The following is a 14,565-nucleotide window of genomic DNA, read 5'->3' as shown; positions in this document are numbered from 1 at the left end:
CAACTGCCAGATGAAGTGGTGAATGCAGACTCAATTGTAAAATTTAATACAAATTTGGACACATACATGGATGAGAAGATTATTGAGGAATATGGAATGGGTGCAGCAGGACCAGGCAGAGTAATAGCTTGATGCAGACTACAATCATTGAAGAGTCTTTTTTTTATCTGTGCTGTAATATTCTATGGTCTATGATTCTAATTAGTGTCCAAATAATGTTATTGATGCCAAAAATGTAAATATTGATGAACTCCACTCCTGCCAGGAGAGGTAATTTACATTAACAGAAGCACACAGTTATACGGATGTCTAACACCAATGTACAGAGAATGCAGCACCAAGAACCCAACTATCATTTTCACCACATGCCCACCTGGGTAGATTTCACATTGAATCAAGTGTTTCCACCATAATGTGTATTTTAAAAATTATGTTCTTTAATTGCATTACTAAGAATAAATGATTGCTTCAATAAAATTATGGGTGTAATATAACTTTTTAAAAAATTTATTTAATTTTCACTTTTAGTGTTTTGTTATAGAGAAAGTTGATAATAAATATTTCAAAATTTGAAATTAAGCATATGGGTTTTTAAAAAAACAACACAAAATGCACAGATCAGTCAGTCAATACCTGCAAAGAAATCATACTCATAGTACTTCAGGCACGTCCAGACCCAAAACATTGACTGGTTATTTTTACTCGTGGATGCTGCCCATTCTTCCAGCAATTCTTTGTTTGCCCTTTTAACAGTGTTTGACTTTGGTGCAAAATGCTTTGTCAGCAAAACCCATAGGTTTGTAATGGACAAGATTGCTCTTTCCTCAGATTGGCTGAGATGATATAAATGCATTTGAGTGATCCTTAACTTCTGCACGAGCTCTTGAATGAATAGATATTGCTTCTGTAGCGGTCTGAGTTGGATAAGGATTTAAAGACATACTCAATGGAGTGGAATATGTACTTTCCATGTAATTAGTTTCAGCTAATTGATTTTTTAGTATTTCTTTTTTATGATTCTGCATTTCTGTTGCACCAGGAATTGTGCTGTTTAGATGTGATTGCATTTTTACTTCAGGGGACCCAGGAGGTGGACCAGGATATGTGACAAGAGGTGTAGAAATTAAATCAGAATACTGCATACGGGGTATATATGATGGCCTTAAAGCATTTGGATATAAAACACGTGGGGAGATTGACGTTTGATAAAATCCACCGTATGTTTGTTGAGGTATTATTACTTCAACATAACAACCCGTTTCTGGATCCAACAGCATTTTACGTGGAGATAACATCGGTGTTTCAACAAAGTAATGTTTTCCTGTCTCTGGATCAATAAGCACTTTCTTGTGAGCTTCTGAATACTGGAAACGAGGGAGCTGGGGATTGTCCATCAAGTGTGGTGATTGAGGCACCCTGCAATGTTTTTCCACAAGGTCTGGAGATTGTCTGGTTGAAGCTTGATTTGATACCCGAGAATTATAAAATTGATGCTGCAGAGAAGTATCAAAAGATAAAATCTCCCCAAGGCACTGGTGAGGCAACATTTGTTGATCCTGTTTATGAGGCTCTACGGTTTTCCAGTTTTGATGAGGAGGACCAGGTCTTGTTGAATAGTGACCTGCTTTGTAAATAAAGGAATGAGCAGCCGGCATTTGAATCTGAGAAGAGGCCTGTGGCTTGTATTCTTCATGAGGAATAGAAAGATTATTTATTGGAGCTGATATAATAGATGGATCTTCTTGAGTGACTACTTTGTTCATTGCCAGCATTTTCATTTCTAAGGATGGTTGTTGTTCTAGATCACTTTTGGGTGATTTAACTACAGGATTATGAGAAATTATAGACTTCACATTCAAATTTGTGAAACATGGAATTTGTGAAGCCAGCATCTTATTAACTTTGGCATTCTGAATGGCAGCTGAAAATTTTAATTTATTATGAATATCTTGACCTTCAGTTTCTTGAAATGATGTATTTGTAGAATTTTTTATTGTCTCAGAACAATTGGATGACTCCATAGGAATAACATATTTTGAAGTGCTTATAACTGGTATACTAATTTCATTTGGGACTTGGGACTTCAAAGATGAAAATTGTTCATCTACAGTTTGGATCCAACTTGAGTTGGAACATTCTTTAGTAGGACTTTGTTTTTCTTCCTCTGGAACCATCAAAATTTGATTGTGACTTTTTCTCGGTTGTGATTCACTTGCGAATATCAGTCTGATATTTTCTTCTGTTGATACTTTTTCAACTTTATCTGTGTTTTGGGGAGTGATAGAATTTGTTCGAAGATTGCTGTTCTTAATTTCCATAGCTTGAAATTTGACATCTGAGTTGTTCTGACTTTCTACTCCATTACCAGTCTCTTCTTCAAGATCATTCGCTATCGATGATAATTTTCTTTCCTCAGGATTTAAGAAACATTTTTTTTCATTTGGAAACCCACATTCCTTCCCACTTACGGACTTACTCTCTTTGATATCTGTAGCCAGTTTTCTTTCATTGCCCTCCTGAAGGACTGTCTGATCTTCAGCATCATCAAGTAACAATTTATCAACATGAACAACCGAACTTTCCAAGAGTTTGCTCTGCTCTTTTAAATTGACTCTAATGCCTCTTTTCAGTTGATATGTCCCACATAACAGTTCAAAACCTTCTTTATCCATTGTTGAATTTTCTGACATTTCATTCTGATTTTCCAATTTAAAATTAAGCTCTTTCTTGTGCTTAGTTTTTCTTGATGGAGTTTGAGTTTCTTTATCAGTGAACGTTGAGACCTTTAAACACTCATTTTGATTTTCCAATATGTTATTATTAGGATCATTTTTCCAGGCTGGTAATTCCATTCTTTTGTTGCTACCAGCAGAATTACAGAAGAGTATATTCTGGCTCTTCAACTTAACTTGACAACCATCTTGAGGATCACCTTTTCCATTTGACAGATCAAACTGCTCATTACTGTAACCAATACCCCCCGGAAGGTCATTTTGCACTTCCATGTTATTGTGAACAGCCTTTTCATCTTCACGACTGTGTATTCTTTCCGGAATATCTTCAAGCTCATTTTTATTTAGTTTCATTTGGACATCCTTGTTTGAACTAGAATTTATTGAAAATTCCTCGCTTTCTAGCTCACTTTGAATTGCTTGATTAAATTCATTTTTGGCCAGTGAGAATTTAGTGCCTTCAGCTGCTGAACCAAAACTTGGTGACTGTGCAGCAAGACTTTCCAGTCCTGCCAGAAAGCCAATGTGTTGATTACTTTCTCCTGGTACCAGAGAAGTAATTCTATTATTTAGCATCAAATTGGCTGAATTAACCTTCTGAGTTTCTTCAACCTGGAAGTTCATAAATGGTGATTTGGACTCTTTATAGTTTGAAATTGTTACAGCTTGCTGTTTCCTTTGCGGTGTTATTACATTAGCTAAAAAATTTGAGGGTTCAGTGACATTACTTCCATTGTCATCTGTGGAGAAGCCATGACTACATATTCTTTTAGCAGAAGTTACTTTGTTTTCTTGTTTTTTACATGGAATAGGCAATTTGATGTCAGAAGAAAATAACCTTGATGTATCTGAACTTTCTGTACAGATCAAATAATTTTTGTCAACAGTAACATTGCTGTCTTCATCGATGTCAGCTTTCCTACCTCTTGACCAAGAACTGTCAATCATTGAGACGTTGTGCAGAGTTGGGGGAAGTGGTGAAGAATGATAAACATCATCTGGTACATCAGAGTTAGGTTTGGTAGCACAAAATGTTGTTCCACGGTCATTGTTATGACTGAGTTTTTTCACATCCCTGGCATAGATAGGACATTTTGTTTTATTTTTTATTGATATGTTGTCTTTAATATTACACTGTGAAACTTTAGTTTGCTCTAAAGCAGGTTTGAATTTAAATGAAACAGGGTGTTTTTGATATGTGTGGTCAAGATCTGGAGTGTTGGAATCTGGTGTCAGTGAAAGCGACTTTGGGATACAGCACGAGGTGGTTCTTTCAACATTTGCTTTTGGAGAATTGTGCAGCATCTTTGGTGATTTTAATGCAAAAATATTTCTTGAGGCATCATTCTTGTATGCATATTTACTTAACTGAATGTTATTGGCTTTACTTTCATGTGGAGGTTCATCGTGTTGTATGGTATCATCTGGTTCAAGATTTTCTCCAGTATTTTGTGAATTCTCATTTATATATTTTTCTACTGAAGTGCGTGGTGGGCTTGGGTTCTTCTCTTTCCTAGATGCATTGATGCAAAAGTTATTAAATGTAGGGCATGGTTTTGCAAAACTTAATTCCAGAGTTCTTTCAGCACTTGTTCCATTCTGGTTGTCTATATTACTTTCTCTCCAATCCTCAACTACATTGGTCGTATAGCAATCTGGAAAAATTGTATTGGTCTGACCATCAAATGGTAGACCACCTTCACACCTTACAGAACTGTGACTGCACATTTGTCCCACACTTCGGTTTTCCTTGATATCATCATCATTTAATTCACAAGCATTCTTTCTCAAATAATCTTGAGCAAAATCTGGAGAGTTATTGGATTCTGATTTTGAAACAGAATTGCCAAGGCGCACTCGAGAGATCATTGGAGAAAGCAAGAAATCCTTTTTTTTCAAACGAATAGGGGTTGGAGAGAGTGAGGAGTGTGTAAGCTTATTTAATTCTTGGTCGATCTTGAGATCTTGCTCAAATTGCATTTTTTTGGATATCACATTTGTTAGAAGGCAGGATGCAATTTTGTTTTTTTGTGAAGGTCCATCCGTGGATGTTGCTTGTTGTGATTGCTTATCAATTCCAAATTCATTCTTGATATTTGTGTTTCTTGTTCTTTCTACGCAAGGCACATTTTCACTAAATTGCAAACATTCTAAAGTTTCTTTTTTATTCCCTCTTTCAACTCTAGAACCAACATAAGCACAGGAATTAACGGCATCAATTGATGTAAAGACTTTTAATTCACTTCTCTGTGGTTTCCCCAGTTCAATTTGACGTTTAGGGACAGTTCTGTTTGCTCTGATTTCTTTTCCTTTCCTTCGAGATTCCACAGCTACATTGACAGGCTCAAACTGCATTTTGTCAGATGAATCATCAAGTATTGTGTTACTTTCTTCAGTTCCAGCATATAAAGCACAGCCTCTATAACTGGAATCTGGACACCCATCAGCTGTACCCATGCAGTCTGGCTCAGTGTAAGCTGACGCTCGGGTTGCATTGTGGCGTTCCTCTGACAAAGGTGGAGACAAATCAGTGAGCCCCCCAGAATTATAAACTTGGAGATAATTATCATTTGGACACGACAAACTTTGAAAAGCCAGAGTAGTTAACTTTCGAACCTCATAATCTGTCTCATCCAGCTCACTGGCAAAACTGGATGTTTCACTCAAGCAATCAGCATGTGTCCTTTTACCATTAAGGTGTGAAGCAGTTTCCAAACTATTTTCAAACTTATCTGTTTGAAACATTTCTTTGGATTCATTTAAATCAAGATGTAGATAACAGCCTGGAGATCCATGCATACTCGTTTCAGCCTCCTGTTTTTTCAACAGCTGCACTCCGTTACTTCTCTCTGCCATTTTGCTATTTTGAGCTGTGATTGACAAATGAACCTGTTGGTCTCCATTTCCTTTACAGTTCTTTAGATTAGAGCCCATCTCTGTTGGATCACATCCAGTTGATTTGTTGACTACTCCTTGGGCACATGAAATGCTATTAGTAGTTAATATGGAATCATTACCTGTAGCATCTTTTCTGTGGACATTCCTTTCTTCTTGGGGGCTCGATGTAATTTCATACTCAAAATAATTATTTTCATCAGCTGTTTTCAGAGTTAATCTCACATCCATTTTGTAGTCAGATTTAACATCAGGCACATTTCTGCCATGTAAGCCAATAGACTTTATCTCACCATTTAATTTCCTTCCAGTATTTAGTTCAGGCAATTCCATCTTATGTTTATTCACAAATGCTTGTTCTTGCCCTTCCCAACAGCTAGACTGGGATGGCAGCGAGCAGCCATTTAAGCTGGTCTCAATTTCAGAATTGTTTGACCATTCATTACTTGATTCATTCTGCAAATCACAAAAATATTGTGAAGTGCCTCTTTCTGAAAATTTTTGGCTTTCATTATGGTCAGTGGAAAGTTCTTCCATGTCCTCGTATGGATCACTACGGTCACTAAGATGCTCTGGAACATTGGAAGACTCTGCAGTATGGTAAGAGCCAGGGGAATCACAAAGAGTATCATCTGCCTTGAAAAACAAAGGTGATTCAAATGATGCCTTTAATGCAGATGTGAAATGATCAGGTTCAGGAAGCTGATTGCTACTGATACAATCAGGACCTGCAAGAATCCCAAAGGGATTAATATTTACTTTACGTAATCCATTATCTTCTGTTAAAACCTGATTATCAGTCTCTATGCTCCTTGATGTGTTTTCTGAAATATAATTTGAGTCTGTACTTGAGTTATTAGAGATGTTTTTGAACCATATTTTAGATACAAAGTTAGCACCAACTTCAGATTCATTTCCTTTTTTGCTTCCTTTGGGATTTTCCTCAAATAGAAATTCTTGATTCAAAGAATTCATTTTCCCAACACTTTTAAGCTTGCAATTAGCCCACTCAGGTTTTGAATTGTTTTGTCTTTAAACTTATTTTAGAAGATAATTTTGCCACTACAAAAAAATGGATGATTTGTCAACTGTGATCCTCGATGATCCTGTTCTTCAGCAATTTCTCTTTTATACTAATTCTATAAAGAGAGTACAAATAATTAAACTTGAAATTCAGCAAAACTGCAATATACATAATACTTGTTTATAAATATACAATTGCACATATTTAAATGAAAACAGTACAGGACTTTAGATATATACAGTTTAGATATTGATTGATATCACATAAAAGCAACCAAATGGTGACGATAATATAAACTGCTTCAATAATCAACATCAATCCAAAAGACTGCTTTAAAATTGAATGTTGGTGAATAACACAGACCAAAAAAGTTTCATTGCACAATGCCCAAAGAGCTGGCCTTGCACAGAACATAAATTGAGCTAACTTTGGATTAAAACTTTTCTGAACACCTGTCATTCATAAAAATGGATCATCTTTTGTAAGAAACTGACACATTCTGACATTGATGTGACTCACAGGTTACTAGCCCTAACCCTAACATTGGACATTTATTTCTGAAGAGATTCAAATCGGGGTGCAGCAGCTGACTGATCCTGATAGCAGCATTGCCTGTGAGCAGACAAATAATAGCTGGAAGAACTCAGCAGGTCAGACATTATCCATAAGTAGAAATGGTCAGTCAACATTTCAACAGAATTTTGACAGTGTTCAGACCCGATATGTCTGACCTGTTGAATTCCTCCAGGATTTCTTTGTTTGCTCAAGATTCAAGCATCTGCAGCCTTTGTGTTTCTCTACTGTTGGTGTGCAATTCACCCAATGACTGAATACACTTCCGTGGTGATATGGCTTTGTATACACATTCCAAAGACTTGCTGATAAGTTGATAGGCTACTGCAAAATTTCCCCTTATTATTGATAAGTGGCAAAAGAATCAGAGAGAATGTCTGAGAGAATAACTTATAGGGTGATGAGAAATATAGAATAGGCAGAATGGGAGTGATAGGGTTGATAAACTGGCTGTCAGCATGGATGAGATGGGCCAAATAGCCTCCTTCTGTGTTGTAATAAGTAAATAAAATTGTCAAATGCCTTGTTCTGAATACATAATCAAACAAATCTGTAAAAAGACTGAAGACTCAAACTGAATATTGTTTAAAGTTCCAGTCACAAGTCACCAAATTTTTATTTTATGATTCAAAGGTCCAGTCAAAAGCAGGAAGAGTGCAGAATACTTCCATGGCAAACAATCTTCTTGTAGAGGGATTAATATTTACTTTATGTAATCCATTATCTTCTGTTAAAACCTGATTATCAGTCTCTATGCTCCTTGATGTGTTTTCTGAAATATAATTTGAGTCTGTACTTCCTGTCAGAAGGGGTTTCTCTCCAAATTAACTGTTCAGAAATGTTTGTACAAACTCCACACACAAACAATGTGGCTCCATGATAATCAGAAATGAAACATTTGAAGATCAACCTCTGACAAATAGATGGCCCTTTATTACAGGGTTTGCGAGGGAGCTCCCAGTTAAAATGAACACTTCTGTGAATGCCAACACTTCTGGGCACCTTGTGCAAGCAAAGGGGAAGTTTCCCTCACTGCCAGTGGGGCTATTCTTCACTTCTGTAATGCAGATGTGAGCACCAGCATGGCACGTCTGGGAAGAGGAACCTATCCAATGTTTCTGAGATTGAGATGTTCCTGAGTTTGACTTTGAGAACAATATGGTTTCTTGTATTTGCTTGCTTTTTTGAGATGTCTGGCAAGTTATTTTGCCAAAATCATCTGTATATATCATCTGTCAAGCATTCAACACCATCAGCAATCCTCCTTTCCCCCTCGTACAATCCACCAACCTTTCATAAATCAAGCCTAACAGTAAGTTAAGAACACAAGAATATTTGCCAACTGTTTAATCCATAATTTTTAAGTGATCTCATAGATCAAAATGCTTCCATTCTGCCATTCCAATCATGGTGGGGATAAACAACTAAACAGGAAGGGAAGGTCCAAGAACATCCAATCAGTGACATTGAGGTCCACTGCACAAGTGCTAGTGAGAAGGCTGGAGTATTTTCAACTGTCCTCCACTAGAAGTATTAACTGGATGACACATTTCAGCACCCACTAAAGAAACTACCTTCAGACAACTCCAGTAATTGCTCATGGTTAGAAGACATGGTTGAGAACATTGATGCAGCAAAGACAGTGGGGCCCGCTGAATTATTGAAAACATTTCTTAAAATTAGCCATGCTTTCACCCAAGGAATTCTAGATAGGGATCTCATTTAACAGGACAAAAGTTTTACAGATCTTGGCAGGATTCTTGCAATGTTGATGTTTCTCCTGATTGGCAGATGTATAGTCAGAAGACAAGCCATCTCAAAAAGGGGTCAACTCTTCAGGACAGAGATGAGAAGCAAAGAGAGTGATGAATATTTAGAATTCACAACCCAAGAGGGCTCTGAAGTATATGTATATTTGTGGAGTATATTCAAAATGGAGGTCAATGGACTAGACTATTAAGGGAATTAAAGAGCTTTGGGTTCATGAAAAAAAAGTTTTGAAGTTTACTGAAGTAAAATAAAAGCCATGATCTTAAAAGACAGCAATCAAAAGGATCTCCTGCCTCTAGTTTTAACGCAGTCAACACAATCTGCTAAATATATCCTGTCTGCAAAAAGGGACAATTCAATCCAGCTAATTACTCTAATCAATCTATTCTAATTATCAACATATATATTAATGATGATAACTTGCTCATTGAAGATCAGGGCAGGATTTGCCTCATCCAGGCTTGCAATAAAAATGAACAAAACAGCTGAATTCCAGAAGTGACTGCCCTTGATATCAAGGCAGCATTTAAATAAGAGTGGCATTAAACAGGCCCAACATAAATTAAGCCATTGCTAAACTAAAATAAAAATGTTCCACTTGCTGGAGTCATACCTTGCAGAATGGGATATCATTGTTGTCAGGTTAATCATCTCACCTCAGATTTTGTTTTTAAGAATTTCTTAGGGCAGCATGTGAAGCGCAACACCTCAGCTGCTTCTTTAGTTACCTTCCTTCCATCACAAGGTCAGAAATGGGATGCTTGCTCTTTTTCAATTCCATTCCATCTCTTCATAAACAAATAACTTTGGCTTGAACGCAGTTAAACCTAGACAATGTTCAGACATAGATGAGTTAGTTTTAATTAACATTGGCATTAGAAAAATGTCAGGCAATGTCCATTTTCAACTACAAAGTTGATCCTGGCATTCAATAGCATCATCATCCATGAGAACCACCATCAACCAGAAATTGAACCAGCCACATAAATACTCTGGCTACAAGAATGGTTCAGTGGTTGGATATCCAGTGATGAGGGATTTTCCTTCAGTTGACCCAAAGCCTTTCCATCATCCACAAGTCACAGGTTAGCATATGATGGAGTGATACAAGAATGTCTGAAGAGTGACTAAGCAGCTCAACACCATCCAATTCAATGCAGCATCTATAACTCTAAATGTCCATTCTCTCCACCCTGCGGCTATGGTAACACCATCCGCAAAATCTACTGTGGCCACACACCAGGATCTATTTGATAGTACCTTCCAAACCTATGAGAGCTATTTGCTAATAAAGACAGCAGGCCCACTGGAAATTCATCAGCAGATCACACATACATGGTTTATAAAGGTTCAGGCCCAAAATGTCTGTTATACATCTTTACCTCCAGTAAGCATTGTGAGACCTGCTGAGATCCTCCAGCATTTCTGTGTTTTTACTACAATCACAGTGCCTGACATGGTCTTTGCCCTCAGACAGCTCCAAGAAAAGTGCAGAGAACAAAACAAAGGACTCTACATCACCTTTGTTGACCTCACCAAAGCCTTCGACACTGTGAGCAGGAAAGGGCTTTGGCAAATACTAGAGCGCATTGGATGTCCCCCAAAGTTCCTCAACATGATTATCCAACTGCACGAAAACCAACAAGGTCGGGTCAGATACAGCAATGAGCTCTCTGAACCCTTCTCCATTAACAATGGCGTGAAGCAAGGCTGTGTTCTCGCACCAACCCTCTTTTCAATCTTCTTCAGCATGATGCTGAACCAAGCCATGAAAGACCCCAACAATGAAGACGCTGTTTACATCCGGTACCGCACGGATGGCAGTCTCTTCAATCTGTGGCGCCTGCAAGCTCACACCAAGACACAAGAGAAACTTGTCCGTGAACTACTCTTTGCAGACGATGCCGCTTTAGTTGCCCATTCAGAGCCAGCTCTTCAGCGCTTGACATCCTGCTTTGCGGAAACTGCCAAAATATTTGGCCTGGAAGTCGGCCTGAAGAAAACTGAGGTCCTCCATCAGCCAGCACCCCACCATGACTACCAGCCCCCCCACATCTCCATCGGGCACACAAAACTCAAAACGGTCAACCAGTTTACCTATCTCGGCTGCACCATTTCATCAGATGCAAGGATCGACAATGAGATAGACAACAGACTCGCCAAGGCAAATAGTGCCTTTGGAAGACTACACAAAAGAGTCTGGAAAAACAACCAACTGAAAAACCTCACAAAGATAAGCGTATACAGAGCCGTTGTCATACCCACACTCCTGTTCGGCTCCGAATCATGAGTCCTCTACCAGCATCACCTACGGCTCCTAGAACGCTTCCACCAGCATTGTCTCCGCTCCATCCTCAACATCCATTGGAGCGCTTTCATCCCTAACGTCGAAGTACTCGAGATGGCAGAGGTCGACAGCATCGAGTCCATGCTGCTGAAGATCCAGCTGCGCTGGATGGGTCACGTCTCCAGAATGGAGGACCATCGCCTTCCCAAGATCGTGTTATATGGCGAGCTCTCCACTGGCCACCGTGACAGAGGTGCACCAAAGAAAAGGTACAAGGACTGCCTAAAGAAATCTCTTGGTGCCTGCCACATTGACCACCGCCAGTGGGCTGATATCGCCTCAAACCGTGCATCTTGGCGCCTCACAGTTTGGCGGGCAGCAACCTCCTTTGAAGAAGACCGCAGAGCCCACCTCACTGACAAAAGGCAAAGGAGGAAAAACCCAACACCCAACCCCAACCAACCAATTTTCCCCTGCAGCCGCTGCAACCGTGCCTGCCTGTCCCGCATCGGACTTGTCAGCCACAAACGAGCCTGCAGCTGACGTGGACTTTTACCCCCTCCATAAATCTTCGTCCGCGAAGCCAAGCCAAAGAGACAGTGCCTGCAGACTTTCATGTTTCACTTCAGCCTCCTAAGCCCCATCCTTCAATAAATAAATAAATAGATACAATGTGGCTGCTTCTTAAATGTCCTCTGAAGTTGCCAAGCAAGTTGCAGAGACCTAAGTGGAATGTAAAATGCACAATAAATACCATGCCAGTGACATGCCTATTTTATGAATGAATAGAAAAGGAAAGCATCTCAAAACGAGAGGGAAACTTACAGTGAAGGTATGGACACTTTTTAAAAAAGAAAATTAGGAGTGCACGTGAGATTGAAAAAGGAGGAAGCAAGAGATCTTGTGGGGCTGAAAATGAATAAAATATTTGGGGGTTGAAAGCTTTAAGACTGGCAAAACCAGTTCAACTAAAAGGCAGAAAGTGATGGCACCCAGGGCAAGTTAGCATTTGGCATTCCGTTCCTACCTGCTGAGGTAGGAATGCCTTTGTTAGCTGGTTTTATCCACATCTCGGTAATTTATCGACAACGTGGAATATCAATATTGCAACTAATTTGTAGATAGGTCCATGTGTAAATTTGAACATATCTCTGTGTTGTAATTTAGCATTTCATCGCCATCAGTACGGCATCAATGCTAAATTAATCAATGCAGATCAATCAATGCTAAAAACCATTTGCATGCAGACTCTCAAACCAGAAAGCCAGGAACAAGTTCACAATGGCAGAGAAAAACGCATCTTGTTTGTATCATGCATCAAAAATTGCAGCTAAAGAGCCTGGAATTCTCTCATTCACCATACACTTATTTAAAAATTTGAATCATCTTAAAACCTAAAAGAATTGGTATTGATTGAATACTACTTTATGCCTTACCTTACAAACCATTTAGAAATACAAAAACTTAGTGAACATCACTAGCAATGTGCCTCTCCTCAGCTATTGCACATAAACAGAAAATTAAAGGTAAAAAGGTATAAATTCCATTATTGTCATGTAATACATTTAGAATGTAACATACATGAAATTCTTTAACTTTTGTCTACTGTCAGGCAAACAGAAAGTCACCACTTTGTCCAGCGCCCCTCACTGAACCTGCAGCACCTGGTGTTCCTAGGTGGTCTCCCCTCCAAGTACTGACCAGTCCTGAGCCTCCTTAGCTTCCGAGATCAGACAATCTCTGGCGTATTCGGGTTATTCAGTGCCGTGTAAAATGATCCTGTAATGTTGAAATTAACATGTAGGATATACAAAATCTTGCTTGCAGTACAGAGCTCAATAATAACATTCAAATCCAACTAGTTTGAAGACCAGAGATCATTTAATACCTTTGATACTTTATTTTTTAAAATTGTATTCCTCTAACATTTTACAAATCACATGATGAATTCCAGAATTCATCAGGAGTGAAATATGGAACATTCATTAGATTTATTTGAACCACCATTATTAGAAAATTAAATTCGTTTTGAGATCTCAGATTAAGTGGAAAGTTTTTACCTGCTGTATTCACAATAACAGTTCTCTTCAACAGTGAATGGAAAAGCTGAGCATGTGCATTCTCCACTGATGAATCAAAGACACATTTTCACTTTTCCACTCGAAGCTCCTCGGTGTAATCAGGAGTCAATGATGTCAGTCGCCATCTAGTTTGAGACTGAATCTGTCACAAGCCCAGCATGTCAGATGCTCCATGCTATAATTTTAGTTGAGGAATCATGCCAATGCCTGACTTACAGCCAACACAACTGCACATGCATTCATTTCTTAACACTTGTTTCATAAAAGCCTGAAAATCCACATGTCAGTAACCAAAACATTCTTCCTCATGATCGATCAGTTACTGTGGTGACTATTTCAATAGTTGACACCCGCTTGTGCAATTTATAAAATATACTCACTGTCTACTGTATTCTGCAACCAATTTTGCATTTGTATCAATATTAAAAGCTATCAGTTAAAAATGTATTAATATTTCCTATAAAATTGGCCCTTTGTTTGATTTTCCTCTCAATAGATTTTTCTTTTCCGTGGAGAGATAAAAAGATATACAGAAGTTAGCAGCAAGTGTCAACCCACGCACAGGCAACAGAAGATGAACCTTCTGCAGGATTCATCATGTCAAGAGCTAAATTTATCTTCAGCTAGAATAACAACCTTGAGTACTGTTTAAAGTGAGAAGTGCAAAAATCACTTCGGCTATACATGGCCAGTCCTGTCTATTCAATCAATTAACAAACAGTAACAGCACGTAAGGACATACTGCTTTTCAATAATTTAGAGTACATGGAGATTTTTAAAAATCTCATAATAAAGTATGACGCAGTACAATTGGTTCCACTTAAACCTGCTTATTTTTCTTTACTGTTAGAAATGCAATGCATATCTTGTTTTTTACTCTTAATCATACTGAAACACATCAAATTTCTCATGTAATTTTAGTATGAGACAGTGATCATTCTAATGACTGCTACAACTCTTATTAGTGAGGAACATGACTTGAAGACATGGTTGGGTCCCAATGCCTCCTGAATTTAATATCTTGGAGCAAACACAAAGTGACTTTTCAAGTGTGGTGGATTTCTTACATCATTCTGCAATTTTAGGTAGAAATGGAGAAAACAAAAACAAGACAGTAGTTCAGTAGTAATGGAATAGACCATCACATAGAATATCATATCAGAGTGGAAAACCTTTTCCATTTTAATAAATAATTTTAAGTAG

The 14,565-nt window shown here is 38.2% G+C and overlaps 1 protein-coding gene across 2 annotated transcripts; it reads right to left on the bottom strand.

Moving 5' to 3' along the window:
* Positions 1 to 489: 489 nt before the first annotated feature.
* Positions 490 to 13,508, bottom strand: LOC138743379 (uncharacterized). Of its 2 annotated transcripts, none has more exons than XM_069898666.1 (4): positions 13,342 to 13,508; positions 12,863 to 13,060; positions 9,608 to 9,821; positions 490 to 6,766 (listed from the first exon to the last, which is right to left on the bottom strand). In XM_069898666.1, the coding sequence occupies exon 4, from the start codon at positions 6,600 to 6,602 to the stop codon at positions 825 to 827; it is 5,778 nt and encodes a 1,925-aa protein (XP_069754767.1). In that variant the 5' UTR covers positions 6,603 to 6,766; positions 9,608 to 9,821; positions 12,863 to 13,060; positions 13,342 to 13,508; the 3' UTR covers positions 490 to 824. The 2 variants fall into 2 exon arrangements, with proteins under 2 accessions (XP_069754767.1, XP_069754768.1); XM_069898667.1 differs by having other exon boundaries at positions 9,651 to 9,821.
* Positions 13,509 to 14,565: the final 1,057 nt, after the last annotated feature.

Source organism: Narcine bancroftii, chromosome 9 (genome assembly GCF_036971445.1).
Source record: "Narcine bancroftii isolate sNarBan1 chromosome 9, sNarBan1.hap1, whole genome shotgun sequence".
Taxonomy (NCBI): Eukaryota; Metazoa; Chordata; class Chondrichthyes; order Torpediniformes; family Narcinidae; genus Narcine; species Narcine bancroftii.
This window is presented reverse-complemented; position numbering and strand designations above follow the sequence as displayed.

Bases quoted from the DNA above. Each gene is read 5' to 3' on its own strand.
- LOC138743379 (XM_069898666.1), bottom strand. From the start codon at position 6,602: ATGAATTCTTTGAATCAAGAATTTCTATTTGAGGAAAATCCCAAAGGA.